Source organism: Petaurus breviceps, unplaced genomic scaffold (assembly GCF_028583685.1).
Source record: "Petaurus breviceps papuanus isolate PSGF00001 unplaced genomic scaffold, PetGlider_PUasm1.0 90681, whole genome shotgun sequence".
NCBI lineage: Eukaryota > Metazoa > Chordata > Mammalia > Diprotodontia > Petauridae > Petaurus > Petaurus breviceps.
This window is the reverse complement of record NW_027187307.1, coordinates 60,870-80,178: the sequence shown is the minus strand read 5'-3', so window position 1 is coordinate 80,178 and position 19,309 is coordinate 60,870. Positions and strand designations below refer to the sequence as shown.

Below are 19,309 nucleotides of genomic sequence, written 5' to 3'. Positions count from 1 at the left end.
TTTTCATGGTAATCCCTGTTCCCTCCCCACTTCTCTAGCCCATTGCATTCTCAGTCACTCTCCCTTCTCAAATCTTCAACCTTTCTCCAATCTATTGGTTCCCTCATTACTACCTTCAAATATGCCCATTTCCTTCATCTTTACAAACTTTTCAACAGACCATCATCACTCAAAGGAAAGTATTTTCTTCAAAGTTAATAATGGTCTTTTTTTTGGAGGGGGGGAGGTAGGGCAATTGGGGTTAAGTGACTTGCCCAAGGTCACATGGCTAGTTTTGTGTTAGGTGTCTGAGGCTGGATTTGAACTGAGGTCCTCCTGACTCCAAAGCCAGTGTCTATTCACTGTGCCACCTAGCTGCCACATAACAATGATCTCTTAATTGTCAAATCTACTTTGTTTCTAGTCTTCACCTTCTTGAGCCTCTGCCCTGCACCAACATTTGGTGCTGTCAGCCACCTTCTCTCCCTTCTGATACATGAATGGGAGATCATCTCAGATGGAAGGCAGCAGCACCTGGGGTGAAGGGGGCAGGAAAGTAGGATCCGAGCTTTTTTTTATTTAAGCAGCTTTAAAAACAAAATCCTTTTTAATACATAATATCCTCTCTTTTTGTTGTTATCATTTGTTTCACACGACTCAACACTGAGGTCAGAGATATATGAGCTGAGACTAGAAGAAGGCAGAGGGGAGGAAGGGAGAGAGAACAGTCCAGGCAAGGGATGGAGACTGGAAATGGAGAATCATTGGTAAGGAACAGGATTATAGTTTGCAGTGCAGAGTATAAAGTGTCAAAAAAGCTTGGAAAGGTCGGAAGGGGTCACGTTGTGAAAGGTTTTAAATATCCAGGGTAGCGTTTTTTGTTTGACTGGGGCAGGGGTGCAGTGGAAGGGGAGAGGATGGGGCCACAACAGAGCCCTGGAGGGGGGAGGCAGGAGATGCATGGGAGCCCTTCAAGCACCTGACCAGCCCTAGGCCACAGCCATCGCTCATCTTCCCCCTCCAGGCCTTTGCCAGGGCCGTCCCCGGGACCCCGCTTTCCCCCGAGACATAAGCTCCAGCACCCCTTCTTCGAGAGACCCCTCCTGGCCCCCCCAATTTTCCTTGTGCCGCGCATGCGTTTCCTCAGTCCTCGCTCCGCACGGCCACGAACCCCCCGGGGGCCTAGCACACAGTAGGCCCTCAGCAACTGGCCTAGGGCAGCACGTCCGCTCCTTCCCCACTCCCTACGCCCAGCTCCGTAGCCATGTCTGCCGACACGATGGCCGAAGCCATGCCAGCCGGGCCGCACTTCCCGGAGCCTGGCACGGAGGCCACAGCCGCGCGCGAACAGCAGCCACGCGCCAACAACGGCCGCACGGCCGCGCGCGAACAACGACCGCGCTCGAACAGCGGCCACGCGCGAACGACGGCCGCGCGCAAACAGCCGCGCGCTTCCGGCCCTGCCACCGGGCCTAGCTTTGCCTTTCTACGAGCAGGGGGATGGGCGAGCCTTAGAGCTCACGAAGCACTAGCGCGTGGCGCTGCAGGGCTCGGGGCCCACAGCGGGCCTCCCCAACCATCACACCGACCTCTATCTCCAGGTATTCCCAGGGCTCCCCAGGCAGGCGCAGGAAAAAGCCCCGGCAGGTGGACTAGAGCGCATCTGCGCAGGCGCGGCTGGGCGGCGCTACGGGGCCCCGGAGGGGACAAGAAGGAGGGAGAGGAAGGGGGGAGCCCGAGCCAGACCCCGGAGAGCGCCGGGTATCACCTCTCCCCCGCCCCCCGAGACTCAGAGCCCAGGGAGGGGCGAGGCGGGGAGGAATGCAACCTGCCCCGGCGCTTCACACGCTCACACCCACCCCAAACTCGGGAAAGCAGCGTTGCTGCCGGAAGTACTCCCGAATCCCTCCCGCACTGAGCCCGCCTTTCCGCCTTCGTGGGGGAACTTCCGGCGCCACTCTAGGCAGCCACGGAGGCCTAGCGTCTCGGTGGTGCGCCCTCTTCTCCCTGCCCAGCCAGGTCTACAGAGAAGGCGGAGCGTTCCTCTGGTTGCCTTGGACGTAGACAAAGATGACAGAGAACCAAAGTGGTCAATGTTGGAGGGTTTTTTGTTGTTGTTCAGTCGTCTCATTCGTGTCTGACTCTCCCTGACCCCACTGGGGGTTTTCTTGGCAGAGATACTGGAGTGGTTTGTCATGTCATTCTCCAGCTCATTTTACAGATGAGGAAACTGGGGCAAATAGGGTGCTGGTGAAGCTGTGAACTGGTCCAGCCATCTGGAAAGTGATTTGGAGCCTGTGCCCAAAAGAACAAACCTGGTAAGAGTTACTTGGGCCTCTGGGTGTATAGAACACTTTGCAAGCAAACCTCCCATGCCTGGGAAGTAGTTGCCATCCTCTCTATTTTATTGATGAGGAAACTGAGGCTGAGTGACTTGGCAATACAGCTACTAAGACTGTAAGACTGGATTCGAAGTCAGGTCTCTCCTGACTCCAGGTCCAACACTCTATCCCCTTTACCACCAAGAGTTACCAAATTGTGCATGCCCTTTGTTGACCCAGTGTTACCACCATTAGAGCTACACCCCAAGGAGGAAAGGAACCCACATAGCCAAAACCATTTATGGTTCTTTTTTTGTGATGGCAAAGAACTAGAAACTGAGGGGTGCCCTTGAATTAGGAAATAGCTAAAGTTGTGGTTTATGAATGTGATTCCATCTGGGATGATGGAGAAAGGAGCTGTGAATAAGATCAGGCTTTCTCTTTGACTCCTTCATTAAGTGTGCTGCCTTTCATGCTAGGCAATGGGGGAATGCAGAAAGAGCCATCATACTCCTACTTTGGAAGAAATGATAACTGGGGCAAGGGTAGGGAACCGAACCTAAGGCCTTGAGGACACATGTGGCCATTAAATAAAAATCCTTTTATTAAGGGGATTTGTTCTGTAAAACTTGGACTCAAAGGGCCGCATTTGAAGACCTAGAGGAGCACTAAGGTTTCTTTTTTGCTAGGTACACAACTGGGGATCAGCTGTGGGCTCCACATTGAACTGCACAAGGGGAGGGATTCCTCACTCAGGTAGGGAGCAGGCTCACTTGTATATGTAACATTTCCCCCCTTGACTAGACTGTGAGTCTAGTCTCTCACTGAGAAGAGAGATGCTCTCTGATTTCTGGACATTTCTTACTGGGGCCCAGCAGGAGGCAACCAAGGAATACTTGCTGAATGAAAAAGCAGGGATTTCTCTTCCTTAGGCATCAATCTGATTTTTTCCTTCTCTGCTCTAATCAGCTCAGTAGCTCCCTAGTGTTGCTGAACAAGTCACTTCCCTTCCATGGGCCTCCATTTTCACAACTGAAAAATAAGGGGTTTGGACTACATGGTCTCTAATTATTAATACTGTTCTATTATTATACTGGAGGAAATGACAAAGGATGGTTTTGGAGAAACCTAGGAAGACCTTATGAACTGATGCAGAGTGAAGTGAGCAGAACCAGGAAGACAATTTCTATAATAACAATACTGTAAAGACAAAGAACTTTGAAAGAACCAGATGCTCTGCTCCACACAGTAACCAAGCAGCATTCCAGAGGACCCATGATAAAGCCAGCTGCCCACCTCCAGGGACGTGCAGAAGGAGACAAAGGACACGTTGTGGCAATCATTGTTATGTTTTGCTTGACTATGCATATTAGTTACAAAGATTTTGTTCCTTTTTTCCCCCAGTTAGTAAGAGTGGGTGGGAAGGAGATTTAAAAAAACACAATTTAAAGAAAATTTTTAGAAAACAAAAAAAAATTCCCCATTCCCATTTTTCTACTACTTTAAGGTTTGCAAAGCACCTTCCTCAGTGCAGCCATGTTATCTCCATTTATACATGAGGAAATTAAGGCTTGGGAAGGGCAAGGGGCTTATTACAGATCCGAATGCTAAATACCAAAGAGAAAACATTTCCTTCTTTGCCTCCCCTGATGGATATTTGTAAGCAAAATATTGGGGCCAATTCACCTACATTTGGAAGGAAAACCAGCCCTGCTGATATATGATATACCTACACCTATCATTTTGGCCTATGATCTAATTAGCTCTAGCGCCCAAGTGTGACAAAGGCAATCTGGGCTAAAGGCGTAGAGTTCCAACTCAAGTATCCTACTAGAAGAAGGGAAGGACGTTTATCAGAATAAATTAACTGAGAATCTTCCCAGGCCAAGAGATGTAAAAAGAGGAGACTGCAGATACTTCTTGGCCTAGAAGGTGCTCGCCCTGGATTTGTGCCCTAGCACCCATGGAAGGACTCCTTTATCTGGTCTGTTTGTCAGAATCCCAACCACAAGGGAAACAAAACTAGCAGCTCAATTCACATATTACCCATGTTTATTATGCGCATAGGGCTCACAACAATAATTTTTCTGGTGTGAATTTTCTGATGATTAAGAAGGTTCCCTTTCTGGCTGAAGGCTTTCCCACATTCATTACATTCATAGGGCTTCTCTCCACTGTGAATCCTGTGGTGTTTTATTAGGATTGAGCCCTGAGTGAAAGATTTCCCACATATGTTACATTCGTAAGGCCTCTCTCCACTGTGTATCCTCCTGTGGTTAATAAGGTTCGAGCTCCATGTGAAAGCTTTCCCACACACATTACATTCATAAGGCTTCTCTCCTCTATGAATTCTCTTATGGTTTGTCAGATCTGAACTCCGACTGAAGGCTTTCTCACATTCGTTACATACGTAAGGTTTCTCTCCACTATGAATTCTAAGGTGGAGGACAAGCATTGATTTCCACCTGAAGGCTTTCCCACACTCATCACATTCATAGGATTTCTCTCCATGAGGGACAGTCTGAATTCTGGGAAGTTCCGACTTTTGCCTAATATTGCAATTCCGGGCCTCCTCATTCAGACTGCCCTCTCCAGAAGGCTCTGTTTCTCGAGGTTTGTTTTCCCAGGCAAGATTTTCTTGTCGACATCTGGATGTGGTCCTGTTCACATCTTGTTGGCCTTTGATAAACAACCATCCTTGTGAAGTCCCATCTCGAGGAATGCCTGGCTTTGGCGTAGACTCCTTGCTCTCAGTCCTGCCATCTGAAATGACAGAGAAGGTATATATGTCATTGAGATTCCCAGGCTAGGATGCATAAGGGGCAAGGAGGAAGGGGAAGTACAAGGCCTTCTCAATTTTTTCCATTTAGGTAGGAAAGGTGTGCTCAGAAATGAGAAGCTGGGGGGGATGTCAAGTGAACCCCAAGCAAGAGTGATATCACTCCATAGCAGTTATCAGTGATGATAATTCCCATTTTACAGGTGAAGATCAGATAGATTCAGTGACTTGTCCAAAGTCATGAAGCAGAGCCATGACTTGGACAAGGGTCACAGGACAACAGGCTTTGTGGCTGGAAGGGACCTCAGAGGTCATCTTGTGCAACCCTCTTCTTTTAGTGCTTTGTCCGAGGCCACATGGGTAGTAAGTGGCAGAGCCCAGATTTAGCGAAAATGAAGAAGTCAGAGGAGGTAATAAGGAGGAAGGAAAGGGAAAAAGAGATGAAGGGGACCTAAGTGAAGATCTCCGGAATGAAAGAGGAAGGACACTAAGTAGAGGCAGGGGAAAGGGGCCCTCATTTGCATGGCACCTGCCTGGAACATGCATACTTTTGGTTCTAGATCCCTTGCTCACCTGGCCATGTGCCTCTCCTAGCCTCAATAGCCTCTGTACCCTGAAGATCCAGAGTCCACAGCATCTGTCCTCGTTCCAGCTGCGAGATCAGGTAAGGCTTGGATCCTGTAAACCCTGCCCAAGGGGAAGGAAGGTAGACAGGTGATTTGAATTGAGTATAGAAAGTGGAGTAGCTAGAACATAGGCTGAGTCCCTGGGGCAAGGCTGGGAGCATCCTGGGAGAGAACGAAAATACCCATAAATGCCATCTGGACCAAGGTCAAGAGGGATGGGCAGGAGCTTCTCAAACTTGTTCCCAGCAACTGATGATCTGGGAAAAGAAGAACAATTAGTAATGTGTCTCAGGGGCCCTGGACATTTAGTGTCTAGTCTGGGGAAGGTGGCAGGGTCTCCTCGAGGAGGTTCTGTGGGTGAAGAAGTTCATGCTTCCAGTGAGTGATGTCAAGTTAGCATCTACTATGAACCAGGCCCTGTACTAAGTGCCAGGGAGAGAAAGAGAGGCAAAAGACAATCCCTGCCCTCCCAGGACGGGGAGGCCTCCCTAGATGGGGAGACAATAGGAAATGGGCTGGAATGGGATCACTTATGCAGGTAGTGGGGTTTGCCTTGACTCTGTGGGAAGTGGGGATGGGGCATGAGCTGAAAGGAGCTGTCTATACTGCCCACTACCAAGACCTTTCTTAGCTGGACTCTTCAAATGTCTCTAGCTGATAATTACTTCAAACCCTCATGATAATAAGTCCAGTAAAGGACTGAGATGCCATAAGGACAGAGCAGATCAATTAGTTCCAGAATGGTTGAAATAAGTTCAAGGTGATCTTGAAGCTCAGAGACATGAAGGCCATAAGGACCATGAAGAATACAAACCTAGGCCTCTGCTCCCCTCTGGCTGCCGGAGGACTACACACTTTACTGCTCCCATTGCTGTTTGCACATTCACAGTTGGGAACTATGGGAGTCCAGTGAACCCCAGATTTGGGGTGTCAGGGTGTGCACACTTACCTAGTGAGGCTGCATTCCCATAATTCTCCAGCATCACTTCCCTATACAGGGCCCTCTGAGCAAGGTCCAGTTGCCTCCACTCTTCCCACGTGAAGTAAACAGCCACATCTTCAAAGGTCATCAATGTTTCCTAAAATAACAAGGCCAGTTTCCCAGCTCTGTTTGGGGGGGGTGTGGCAGGAGGCAGCCAAGTGTCAGGCAGAAGTTAAGCCCGGAAAGAGACAGACTGAGTGAGAGAGGGGCATGATCCAGAGTTAAGTAAACTTGGTCAAGAGCCAGGAGAGGCAGATGCTACCAAGTTCTTACTCTAGCACTAACTGTGAGTTCAGGCAAGTCCCTGGCCTTCAGTTTCCTTACATGTCAAATGATGGAAAAGATGTTCTCTAAGGAGCAGTATGGTCAAGTGGAAGGAGCCAAGAGATTTCAATCTGACTCTTACTGTGTTATCTTGGGCAATTGGGGTTAAGTGACTTGCCCAAGGCCACATGGCTAGTTTTTGTGTTAAGTGTCTGAGGCTGGATTTGAACTCAGGTCCTCCTGACTCCAGGGCTGGTGCTCTATTTACTGTGCCGAAGCCCTACTTTCCTCATCTATAAAATGAAGATAATAATATTTGAGCTAACTACCTCAAGGTGATTTTTCTGGGGGAAGAACTTTGTAAAGCTTTAAAATATACAGAATTCTAAGCTGATTTTTCTTCCCATCCCTGAGATTTGGGGATGCTAGGAATCAGAACAACAGGGTTTTAGTCCTGGTTCTGCCCCCAATGAATCCCTTGCCTGCCCTGGGCTTCAGTTTCCTATTCTGTAAAATGAAGGGGTTAGAGTAAATGGTCCTTTGTAGCTCTGAAATTCTTGGATTATCTTAGTCTGGAGACTTACATTCTCCTCCTACACCCTCCTCCTTGTCTTTTAAGAACTTGCTGAATGACATCAGACAAGTCACATGCCCCAAGTCCCTTTCAGGCACCGTTACTGATAATCCCGGCCCTCCAGCCCTGCCTCCCTTCTCACAGGTGCATTTCAAGGGTTAAAGGGACTCATTGAACAAACATTTATTCAGGGCCTTTTATATCAAAGGCACTGGAGGTGACTCCCACTGGGAATGACAAATGCTGTCCAAGGGTCAGAATGGAACTGACAGGTAGAAAGATAAGCAGGATTTAAGATAGAGCGCTGGGGTCACACTAGGGAAAGTGAGGGAGGATAATGAATTAACAGCTCAGGTCAAATGCTAAGTGGAAAAGCCAGGCAGGGAGCGGAAGTAAGCTCAATGCTATGACGGGGAGAATTGTGTGGTAAGAAGCTGAGGGGGTCGAAAGGACCTGTGAGGGAAGCTGACAAGGGAATCGAGCCTTACCTGGGGACTGGCCCCTGCCTGGTTGCTTCTGTCGCCTCTTGTAGGTTGGGGCACAGGTGGAGCTAGGCGAGAAGAAAGGTACGCTGAGAAGAGCACGCCTTTATTGGTGCTTCTCTTCCCCATTTCCTGCCCCCATCCCCTTTTCCACCGTTTACGTCCTTACATGTAATTGATGGGGGGGAACCTGTTCCTCTTCTACTCAGAAATTTCAGTGGCTCCCTATTACCCACCTCTTTCTTCCCTAATACAGCATTCAAGCCCTCCAAAATCTGATATCTCAAAATGCCTTTCGAGCTTTCTCCTATATTACACCCCCTCACACACTATTGCTCAGGCTAAAATGGATGGCTCTCTGCACTCTTCATCCTCCCATGTCCTGGCCTTTGTCCGGATGGAATGTTCTCCTTCCCCTCTTTCTCAATGCCCCTTCCTTCCCACTCCTTAAAGCATGATTCTATCAAACACCACTCCCCCCAGAAGTGTGCCCAGTTTCACCAGCAGGGGGCGAGCCACATAGCTGTCAGTGTTGACATAATGCTTTGTTTATACAGATTTAATCGGTGAATCATGCTGTTTTATTCCTGTTAGACTGTCACCTGTCTGGGGGAAGACAGCGAGTCTGGGAGTGGGGTAGGGGGAATGGCCTTTGTTCTGCTGAGCCGTCCTGATTGGTGGCCACTGTCTCTAAGTGGACTGAGGCCAAGGTTCACATAACAATGAGAGCAACAGCAACTTTAAGGTCTGCAAAACATAAGCATTTACACATGTTATCTCCTTTGATTCTCACAACAACCAGGTGAGGTATGTGCCGTTATTATCCCTATTTTACAGAAGAGTAATCTAAGGCAGATAGAGATGAAGTGACTGGGGCATGGCAGGGATAGGCCTGCACCTCTACTCCTATCTACCTCCTACACTAGCTCTGGGAACAATGATCAAATTACTCCCATCATTCCTAAAAAGGGTGGAACAAACTAATCTCCTCTGGCTCTGCTCTCCATCCCTGTGTGCCCTGATCAAAACATCTTTTCCTGGCTTCCCCTCTGCCCCAGTATAAACTCAGTGGAGGACACACACACACACACACACACACACACACACACACACACACACACACACACACGCCACACATACTCACACACCACACACACATACCACACACACACCACACACACTCACACACCACACACACATACCACACACTCACACACCACACACACAGACACACCACACACACCACACACACAGACACACACACACCACACCACACACACACACACACACACACACACATCCCTCACTTTGTTTCTGTCTCCCCCATGGCCTAGCACAGTACCTTACACATAGTAGGTACTTAAGAAATGCTTCTCAAATGGACTTGTAGACAAAAGCAGAATTTTCATGGCCAGTAGAGGGAGAACTGTGATTGGTATACCCACAAACAAGCAGCTTTTAAGGTGTCTCTTTCTGGGATACTTGCCTAGGGCCTGCAGGCTGACCTTCTTATCTGAAGAGACCTTAGGCTTAGCAAAAGGCCCACTTGCCATTTGCCCTGTCCAAGCACATCTGAGTGGGTCTGAGAGAGATGGTGTCCGTGAGCCCTCATCTTGTACTCTCAAGGCTGTGATAGTAATGGAATGTGGAGATTCCCCTGTATTGGGCTTGGTGAATAAAATAGAGAGCACCTATGCTGGTATTTTGAACCTGGGAAGTTGCCTTTGCTTGGTATTACATTACATTATGGCGTAGTCTGTAAGGAGTACAAAGCATAGTGCCTCTATTTGTTCCAGGATCCATGGCCATTTAGATTGAGATTGTAAGGCCAAGGATCCTGGAGGGGTGGAATGTGATAGTAATGGAATGTGGAGATTCCCCTGTATTGGGCTTGGTTTTCAAATTGATTGTATTAAAACCCAGAGCTTGTTAATCCCACCTGTGGGATGGACTTTTTGATGTGAAAAGAAAGTCCTGACTGGGAGGAGCTGGTGACGTAGATTTGGAGGAGCTGGTGACGTAGATTTGGAGAGACACGAGAGAGAGGCGGAAGTTTTTTTTGGAAGCAGCACCTCGTGGAGAGAGACTAAGAGATTGCTGGTGGCCGCTTTGAATTGCCCTGGACTTTTGAGACCTGCCCCCTGAGCTGCCAAGGACTGAGGAGACATGGCTGTTTTGCTGGTACTTTGTCTGTCTGTTTTGATGTTATTTTGCCAGATTTGTCCACTGGTGAAAGACTGTCCTGTTGAAGAAGTCCTGGAACCTGGCATTTGGTTAAGAAGGCCTGAGACTGTCCTGCAGACAGAGAGTGAATACTGTCCACTGGTGAGGGACAGTACTGAGAGTGAATACTGTCCACTGGTGAGGGACAGTACTGTTGTTGCAGGGGTCTGGAGACTGTCCGGCAGACAGAATGAATACTGTCCACTGGTGAAGGACAGTGCTGTTGTTGCAGGGGTCTGGGAGCCTTTCTGTTGGTTCAGAAGCCCTGAAGAAGGATTTTCTTGTTGTATGTTTACAGAAATCCTGGGAGAGGGCTTTGCTAATGTGTTCAGGGGTTCTAGGACTGTTCTACAGACAGAGGATAAATTCATGAAGGGACTGGCAATGTATCTTATGGCCTTGCTAAGCCTTGTCTCTCCAGGAACTAAGATTGCTGAGAACTTGCCTCGTGTCAAGATGAAGAAAAGACCTCCATTTGGGTATTAAGTGCTGTGTTTAAACTTGATGTAACTCTGGGGTAGATTCAATTGTGATCCAGGGGTGGGGAACTTTTGACCTTTTTGTGTTCTATGGTTGAGCAAATGAATGTATTTTACTTATGTTTGGAAACTAATCTCCATTTGAGAAGAGGGGCTTTGTGGTGGACTTAATTAAGGTATAGCCTAGGGGTGGAGAAGTATTTGGAACCCAGACTTTGTAATTGATTGAATGATTGGAAAGTCCTGGGGTGGGGTAGGCCTTGGAGATGATTTAATCACACTTAGTAAATGCTGTATTTTGAATGGTGTCATGTTTTGATCTTCTCTGTTCTGGGTTTGTTACTGAATAAAATAGAGAGCACCTATGCTGGTATTTTGAACCTGGGAAGTTGCCTTTGCTTGGTATTACATTACAAAGGCTCAGCGCTTAAACACGCTAGCTGGGCTGCTCTGCTTCAGAGGTCTCTGTCCCTCTTGCCCCATCCTCCAATCCATAACCAGGAAGGCTCCCATTTCACTTGTACTCTTCACCTGGCGCCACCTACTCAGGGAGCCTTCCTCAATCCCCATCTGTTGTTTCTTCCTTCACCAGCTTTCAGATAAAACCCTCTATTTCCATTCACACAGCTACCAACCAGCTGCAAGCCATGGAGTGGCCTTGCTGCTTGGCTCCCCCAGTCTCTAGTCTCTCCCCACTTCAGTCTATCCTCAACTCAGCTGTCAAACTGATCTTCCTAAAGTTTGGCCTGATCACTGCCCTACTCAATGAACTGCAATGGCTCCTTATTACCTCCATGATCAAATAGAAAATCCTCCGGCATTCACACACCTGGCCTCCTACCTTTCAGCCTTCTTATACCCTCCTTCCAATCACACCCTCCATAATGCAGTGACACTGATATCTGGCCTCCCAAATGCTCTCCCCCTTCACATTCTGCTTTCTGGCTTCCTTCCAGACTCAGCCCACATCCCATGTTCTGCAGTAAGGAGCCCTTCCCAGTCTTCCTTAATCCTAGAAGCATCCATCAGAGATGCCCTCCCATTTGGCTAGTTGAGAGATGTATGGAATCTGATTACTGAGCTTGCCCCAGGGATTAGAAGATGCACCTCCCTCCCTTCTTTGCTGATGTGGGGGGGTCTGGCTGTGGAGCATGTGTCCATGGTCAGACTCAGCTGATGGAATGGTCACTTTTGCTAAACTGTCTTTCCTTTTTTAATTTTCAGCTTTTGTTTCTTTTTTTTTGGAGGGGGGGAAGGCAGGGCAATTGGGGTTAAGTGACTTGCCCAAGGTCACATGGCTAGTTTTTATGTTAAGTGTCTGAGGTCGATTTGAACTCAGGTACTCCTGACTCCAGGGCTTGTGCTCTATTCACTGTGCCACCTAGCCACCCTCATCTTTTGTTTCAAGAGAGAGCTTTCAGAGTCAGGGAGGGGGAACAGTATATTTGGCAGTAAGGCTATGTAAAAACAAATTGAGATGCCAAGGCTGGCCCTCTCTCCAGCAGCCCACACTGCCTCACTTAGATACATCACTTCTAATCTGTGTTATTACATAGTTTTGCATCTGTACTGGATTATATTATGTTTGTTTCTTCTCAAGAATTAATTCAATCCATTTCAACAAACATTTCTGAAATTGCTCCCAGGTGCTGGGCATAATGCTAGGCCTTAAGCAGAACAGGCCCTGCCCCCAATAAGCCTACTTTCTGCTAGGGGGTACAGCATATACAGGCAATCTAAGATGATTGGAGTAAGGGACAGAGGCAGCACATGAGAAGGGCTCTGCAGGGCTGATGGAATGCACCCAGGAAGCCACCAAGAGGTCAAGGAAAATGAGGAATGAATAAGGACCATTTGTTGTAGCAATTAAGAGCTCAGCAGTTTCAGAAGCATGGTAGGGTCCAAAGCCAGACTGAAAGAGGTTGAAAGCTGAGAGGTGAAGATATGAAGGTAGTGAATACAGACAGCTCTTTCTAGGAGTTTAGCAGTGACTACTAGACCTTTGTCAGATAGCTCTTTAGCTATCTGATGGTAGACTGAAGGGATGGTGGAAGAAAGGGAAGATTTTGAAGGATGAAGGAGACTGGAAAATATTGTAGGCTAAAGGAAAAGAGTTAGCCAAGGAGTAGGGAGGATTGAAGATGAGAGAATGGGTCCAATCCAGGTGAATGGAATCTGAGCAGAAGGAGAGCAAACAATCCTCACAAGAAGGAGATCAGAGGGGTGGCAAGGTAGCACAGCGAGTAAGAGCACTGGCTCCAGTGTTGGGATGACCTGGAGATGGAATCCCGGGTTCAGATACTCAGCACAACACCCAGAAATAATAATAACTAGCCGTGTAACCTTGAGCAAGTTACTTAACCCCAATGCTTAAAAAAAAAGGAGATCAGAGCAAAGGAGGGAGAATTGGGGATGCTGGAAAGGGTGTTGAGACAGGGGCTAATGGACAAGAGGGAACACAGAGCACAAGCCCTCAATGTTTTTCCAGTAAAGTAGGAATTGAGGTCCTCAGTGGTGAAGAAGGGGTAGTGGGCCTTTGAAGAGAAGGCATTGTGGGGAGTATCTCAGGCAACCAGGCAAGGGGCAAAGGACTGCTGTACAGCAACAGGGGGTCAACCAAGATTCAACAGCACAAAGCTGAGGTGAGTGCAGCAATAACTCAGGGCAGGGGTTTGGCGAATCGTGATCAGCAAGGGGTCAGGAGACGGGGACAGTGACCAGTTACACTTATCTGACTTAGGGACTGGACGCTGAGGGTTGGATTGGAAGAAGAGGAAATGGTCAAAATGAAGACAAAGAAGAGATTTAGGAGAAAGAGACAGAAGAGCCAAAGATTCGGGAAGCAGTCAGATTTTCCATCTCATACCTTTGCACGGTCCTGTGCACTGCTTCCCCAGGCTTAGGACAGGACCTGTGTATAGTAGGCACTTAGTAAATGTTTGTTGACTGACTGACTGAGCGATGTGGGCAGCTGAAGTAGAATGAACAGAGTTCTTGGGAGTTGATGAACTGGGAAGCCAGAGTATCAAAGGGGGCCTCAGTGAGTATACCACAGTGCCAGGGTATGCAGGAAGGGGCTGGGATGCAGAAGAAGGCTGTGAGGTAGGCACTGCACATGGAAGCCACTTGAGAATGACCAGGATCGGTACTGAGACCAATGGATGGAATGAACCTCGAAGGAGGGGCTGCTGAATGATGGCGGCAGAGGAGCAAGGGATGTCACAATAACAACAACAATAAAGATAGAGCTCACTACTGTGCCGAGCACTTTGTAAATATCATTAGCTCATTTGCCCTCACAACAACGCTGGGAGATACGGGCTGTCATTATCTCCCATTGGCGGAACAGAAGGGGGACCTCCCCATGGCGCCAGCTCCCACCTTCCCCAATCCATGTAAAAAGGGGACTCTAAACAAACTTTGCAGCTGCAGAACCCACAAAATGACACAGAGAAGCTCACCTCCCGCGGAGGACAGCCTGGAAGGCAAGCGAGAATCAGCCAGCGCTCTGGGAGCCCAGCCCAGCCCCACGCCAAGGCTTTAGCCCCAGGGCGGGCCCTGACCAAGCCATGATCAAACAAAGAACCTAGAAATAATTTTCCAAGAAATTCTCAAGGAAAATTGCCCTTATTTTTTAGAACCAGAGGGCAAAGTAGGAATGGAAAGAATTTACCCATCATCTCTTGAAAAAGATCCCAAAAAGAAAACTCCTAGGAATATTATAGCCAGATTGGAGAGTTCCCAGATCAGGAAGAAAATATTACAAGCAGCCAGGAAGAAACAATTAGAATATTGTGGAAACACAATCAGGATAACCCAGGATCTGGCAGCTTCTACACTGAGGGATTGAAGGGCTTAGAATATGATATTCCGGAGAGCAAAGGAGCTGGGATTAAAACCAAGAGTCACCTACCCAGCAAAACCGAGTATCATGTTTCAGGGGAAAATATGGTCATTCAGTGGAATTGAGGACTTTCAAGCATTCTTGATGAAAAAACCAGAGCTGAATAGAAAATTTGACATTCAGATACAAGAAGCAAGAGAAGCATGAGAAGGTAAACAGGGAAAAGAAATCATTAGGAACTTATCAAAGTTGAACTATTAACCTTCCTATATGGAAAAACAATAATTGTAACTGATGAAATTTTTCTCAGAAGTTGAAGGGAATAGAAATATATATATATATATATATATATATATATATGTCTATATATGAGGGTATATGGGCATATGAATACATATGTGAATGTGTGTATATATGTTTACAGGTATACATAGAGGGTACAGGACCAATTTAACAGGAAGGGATGATACTTAAAAGTTGAAATTAAAAGGTGAGAGGAATATAATGAGAGGAGATGGGGAGAGACAATTTGGGGTAAACTATCTCATACAGAAGAGGCAATGAAATACACACTAAAAAGGGTATGTCACCCTCCAGGAGAGTAGGGGGTAAAGGGGATCAGAGGGGGATGATGGAAGGGAGGGCAGGCTGGGGGGGAGGGAAGTTGGAAGCACCCACTTTTGAAAAGGGACGTGATCAAAGTAGAGAATAGAACAAGTGGGAGGTGGGATAGGTGGGAGGGAAATATAGTCAATCTTTTACAATATATCTACTATGTTATTGTTTTGCATTAGCTACACATGTACAACCTATACTGAACTGCTTATCTTCCCAGTAAGGGTGGGTGACAAGGGGGGAAGGGAATGAATCTGAAATTCAAAGTTTTAAAATCAAATGTTTAAAAAAATATATATATATACACATATATATATACTATTATTAATACTATTTTACATGTAATTGGGAAATAAGATATACAGGCACCAGGGCATAGAGATCCACCATGCCCTACTGGAAAAGTCAAAGGGGGTATGGGAGAAAATATGGGAGAGAGCAGATTGGTGGAGGGAATATCCTGTGGGACTGCTATTCTGGGGCAGTGGGTAGGGGAAAAACAGGGAGAAAATTTGTAACTCAAAATCTGGCGGAAATGAATGATGTAAATCAGAAGTTAATAAAGCATTTGAAAAAAGAAAAAAATAAAATAAAGATGTAGAAACTGAGGGAAACAGAAGTTAAGTGACTTGTTCAGGGTCACACAGCTACTAAGTGTCTCAGACTAGATTTGAACTCAGGTCTTCCTTACTCCAGGCCCACAGCTTTATCCACCACACCAACTAGTTACCACAATATGCCTACTTCTCACAGTCCCCAGTGTCCTGAGGATGGAGCCAAAGATGCAGTGTCTTCCAGAGACCACTAGGTTTCTGGTTTTGCCATAAGCTGGAAAGAATGAGAGACCAAGAGACCAAGAAAGGGAGTTTGTTAACAAAAAACAGAGCAGAGGATTATCTGGACTGTGAAAGGGTAGAGCTGAGGGGCAGACATGACAGCACAGGAAAAAGCAGCCAGAGAAAGGGGTGTTTGCCCTTTGAGAGAAAGCCACCTGGACCCCCATGAGCTGCCAGTTTGTTCCTGGGAGAAGAACCAGTAGACTGAGCAGTATCAGGGGAAGTGCCATTGGTTTCCAGGGCTACTCACTCCCAATGCAATGAAGCTGCTGCTGCTATCACTACTACGGATGTCCTGAGGCTCAGAGTATTCTCTCCATGGCTCTGGTTGGTGAGCTCCCCATCACAAGGGGAGCTCAGGTCTTCCTGGCTTTGAGGCCACTTCTCTATCTATCCACTTATAAAATGCCCATACTAGTCACTGGGGCTACAAAGAGACACAGGGGCAGGCCCCTGCTCTCAGGTGAAGGCTTTGTCCTAGCTCACAGCACTCACTGGGGCAGCACACAGAAAAAATGCAGTATACACAAATACACTCACCAGCCCCATGCTTTAGGAGACACTTCTTCCCTTTATCCAAGGATTCGTTGCAGGGTTTCTTTAAATGTCGAGCTCCCATGATGCACCAGAAATTGAGCTCCACATACAAAAATCTGACTTGGCACAGCTTTTCCCAAATACATCTGCTGTATCAAAGCGAGGTTCAACACTATGTGGGAAACAGATATTCAAGGTCGGGAGAAGCTAACAGCCAAAGAAGGCAGCAGCTCAGGCCTGTCTTGGTCTCTAGTGACTTGGAGATATCAGACCTATAATATGAAAAACAAAAATTCTTTTCAAAAACAATTTATTGGATGCAAGGATGATCCATCATTAGGAAAATAATCACATTAGAACATCCAAAATTAGATGATCATCTCAAAAGGTGCAGAAAAAGCCTTTGAAAAAGTATGTTTTCATATTAAAAACCCTACAAAGTATAGGCATAGAAGCATTTTTAACATCATAAGCATGGTTCTAAAATCAAAAGCAAGCATTATATGCAATACATAATAAATATGGGAGTGCAGCAAGGATGCCCATTCTCCCTCCTATGTAGTTCTGCAATATTAGCAACAGCAGTGAGACAAGAAAAAGAAGGAAAAGGCATTACGTCAGATTGCATGCTGTCTTGAAGAAGGGGGAAGGGGAGAAAAATTTAGAACTCAAAGTGTTATAGAAGTGAAGGTTGAAAACTCAAACCAAATAAATAAAAAGGGAAAAAGAAATAAAAACAAGAAGTCAAAGGCATAAAGAGAAGCAAAGAGGAAATAGAACCATCCTTGCTGATATGATGCTTTAGTTGCAAAATCCTAGGGAAGCAACAAAGATAATAATTAAAGCAATAGCTTCAGCAAAGTTGCAGGCTAAAAAATTTTTTTTTAAATAGAAAACAACTTATCAGGATCTTCGAGGAGTACCCAGGAGACACAAAGTGTAGATAAGGCAGTTCCCGCCTTTAAGGAGCTTTCCACCTAGTAGGGAAATAAGACCACAATTTTCAATGAATCAAATAACTATGAGAAATGATACTCTTGGGTAAATGCCTTAGAGACTTCTAAAACACAACTTACGGAGGGAAAGGTCATTACTGACTAGGGGGATGAGGGAAAACATCCTGGAGGAGGCATTGGAGTTGGGCTTTAAAGGACTGATAGGAATTCAGTGGGGAAAAAAGAGGATATTTCAGGTGTAGGGAGCAGTGTGAGCAAAGTCCTGGAGGTGGGAGAACAAGGGAGGGGGGAAGTTGACTGCTTTGTGTGGAGCACACACAGTACATAAAGGAAAGTAACATGAGACAGCACTAAAAAAAATAGAATGGCACTGATGGGGTGCTTGGGATCTATATCTGTGACAGCCATTTGTAAAACCAATTGGCAACATCACTCTGTAACATCAATTTGTAAAACCAATCTGTGCAGTTGTAACTGCAATTTGTACTGTAAAATTGTAATAGCAATTTGTAAAACCAGTCTGTAAAATCCCTTTCCCAACCTCGGGCTCTGCCCCTTCCCCCAATCCGCACTCGGCCTAGGTAACAACTTGTGACTCCTTTGTCCTTACTTAATCTCCTCATGTCTCCTCCTGTCTGGCCCAAATCTCATCTCCAAGTTAAACTCCTCAAACTTTTATCTATGCACCGAGGTCCCTTTTGTCAGGTCAGCCCTGACAATGGCAGTCCTCTAAGGTCCCTTGCCCGCTGCAAAGCGTATAATAAACTTTTTCAACCCTGACTCCAAGTAAGGCTGAGATGAATTCTTTCCAGACTGAATCGCAGGTTCTGGTCTGAACCTATTAGGAGCCATCCCTCATCAGCACCAGACTGGAGAGCAGTAGGGAACTGCTGAGGATTTCTGAGCGGAAAAAGGCTGTGACCAGAGACAGGAAAGGAACTGACCAAGGCCATATGGCTGGAGGCTAGGACCGGAACTAGGCTTCTCTTTGCGGCTTCTGTCCCCCTCCTCCTCATCCTTGGTCCTATCTCTCCAGGGACCAGGTTTTGGTCTTCTGTGTATTCCTCCACCAACCCTCCACATACTGGAGGCTAAATAGGTAAGGGTGAAAAAGACCGTTCTGACAATGGTGCGAAGGGCAGATTAGGGGAGAGATGGTGGAGCAAACAATCTCAAATTGTAGTAAGGGAGTCCGGAACTAGGAAGGTAATAGTCCTGCTGTATTCTGCTCTTAGCTGACTGCAATTGGAGTACTTGGTTCAGTTCTATGCTCTGCTAGCAGAGCCCTCTGCGAAGTGTAGTGCTCAATAAATGTTCTTTGAACTGAACTTCTTTTCTTATTTCTAGCCTGTGAGCTCTCCAGGAAAAAAGAATGGGTTTTCTTCATTGCTGTCTCTTTTACACAATATGGCTCCAGTGTCCAGTAAAGGCCTTGTGGTGCACAACAAACCCTAAATAAATGGCTGCAGAATTAACTTGGTGTCTCTCCTACTAACTCTAGACATTCCAAAGCAAGGTCTTATTCACTCCTGTCCAGGCCCCACCCACCCATTCAACAGAATAGGCGATTAATAGCTATTTGGTGATAGATGACTCTCCCCAGGGCATTAGCCTCTAGTAAGTGGAAGGCTCCGTGGGGATACAAAGACTAAAATCTAAAGCTGAAGGGGAGGGGAGGGAAGCAGCAAGAATTCTAGTTCAGGCTCTAGCCTCCAGTTGTGTGGCCTTGGGGAGGTTCCTCTCCTCCTCTGGGTCTCAGTTCCCCTATTGATACAATGAAGAGTTTGGCTTGTATTATTTTTAAAGTGCTTC

The 19,309-nt window shown here is 46.7% G+C and overlaps 1 protein-coding gene across 7 annotated transcripts in view; it reads right to left on the bottom strand.

Moving 5' to 3' along the window:
- LOC138143909 (zinc finger protein 3-like) overlaps window positions 1–19,309 on the bottom strand; it is a 28,764-nt gene that overhangs the window by 2,034 nt on the left and 7,421 nt on the right. For 3 of the 7 annotated variants that reach the window (XM_069065189.1, XM_069065186.1, XM_069065187.1), the window contains exons 2-8: window positions 17,465–17,518; window positions 16,545–16,813; window positions 8,014–8,075; window positions 6,655–6,784; window positions 5,888–5,962; window positions 5,653–5,766; window positions 1,839–5,063 (exon numbers count right to left, since the gene is read on the bottom strand). In XM_069065189.1, coding sequence (XP_068921290.1) covers window positions 4,336–5,063; window positions 5,653–5,766; window positions 5,888–5,962; window positions 6,655–6,784; window positions 8,014–8,075; window positions 16,545–16,623 — 1,188 coding nt within the window. In that variant the 5' untranslated portion in view covers window positions 16,624–16,813; window positions 17,465–17,518 and the 3' untranslated portion in view covers window positions 1,839–4,335. Of the gene's footprint in view, window positions 1–1,568; window positions 1,727–1,838; window positions 5,064–5,652; window positions 5,767–5,887; window positions 5,963–6,654; window positions 6,785–8,013; window positions 8,076–8,609; window positions 8,755–16,544; window positions 17,423–17,464; window positions 17,519–19,309 lie in introns of those variants that run through there. The other 4 variants (XM_069065191.1, XM_069065190.1, XM_069065188.1 and 1 more) reach the window with 4 other exon arrangements.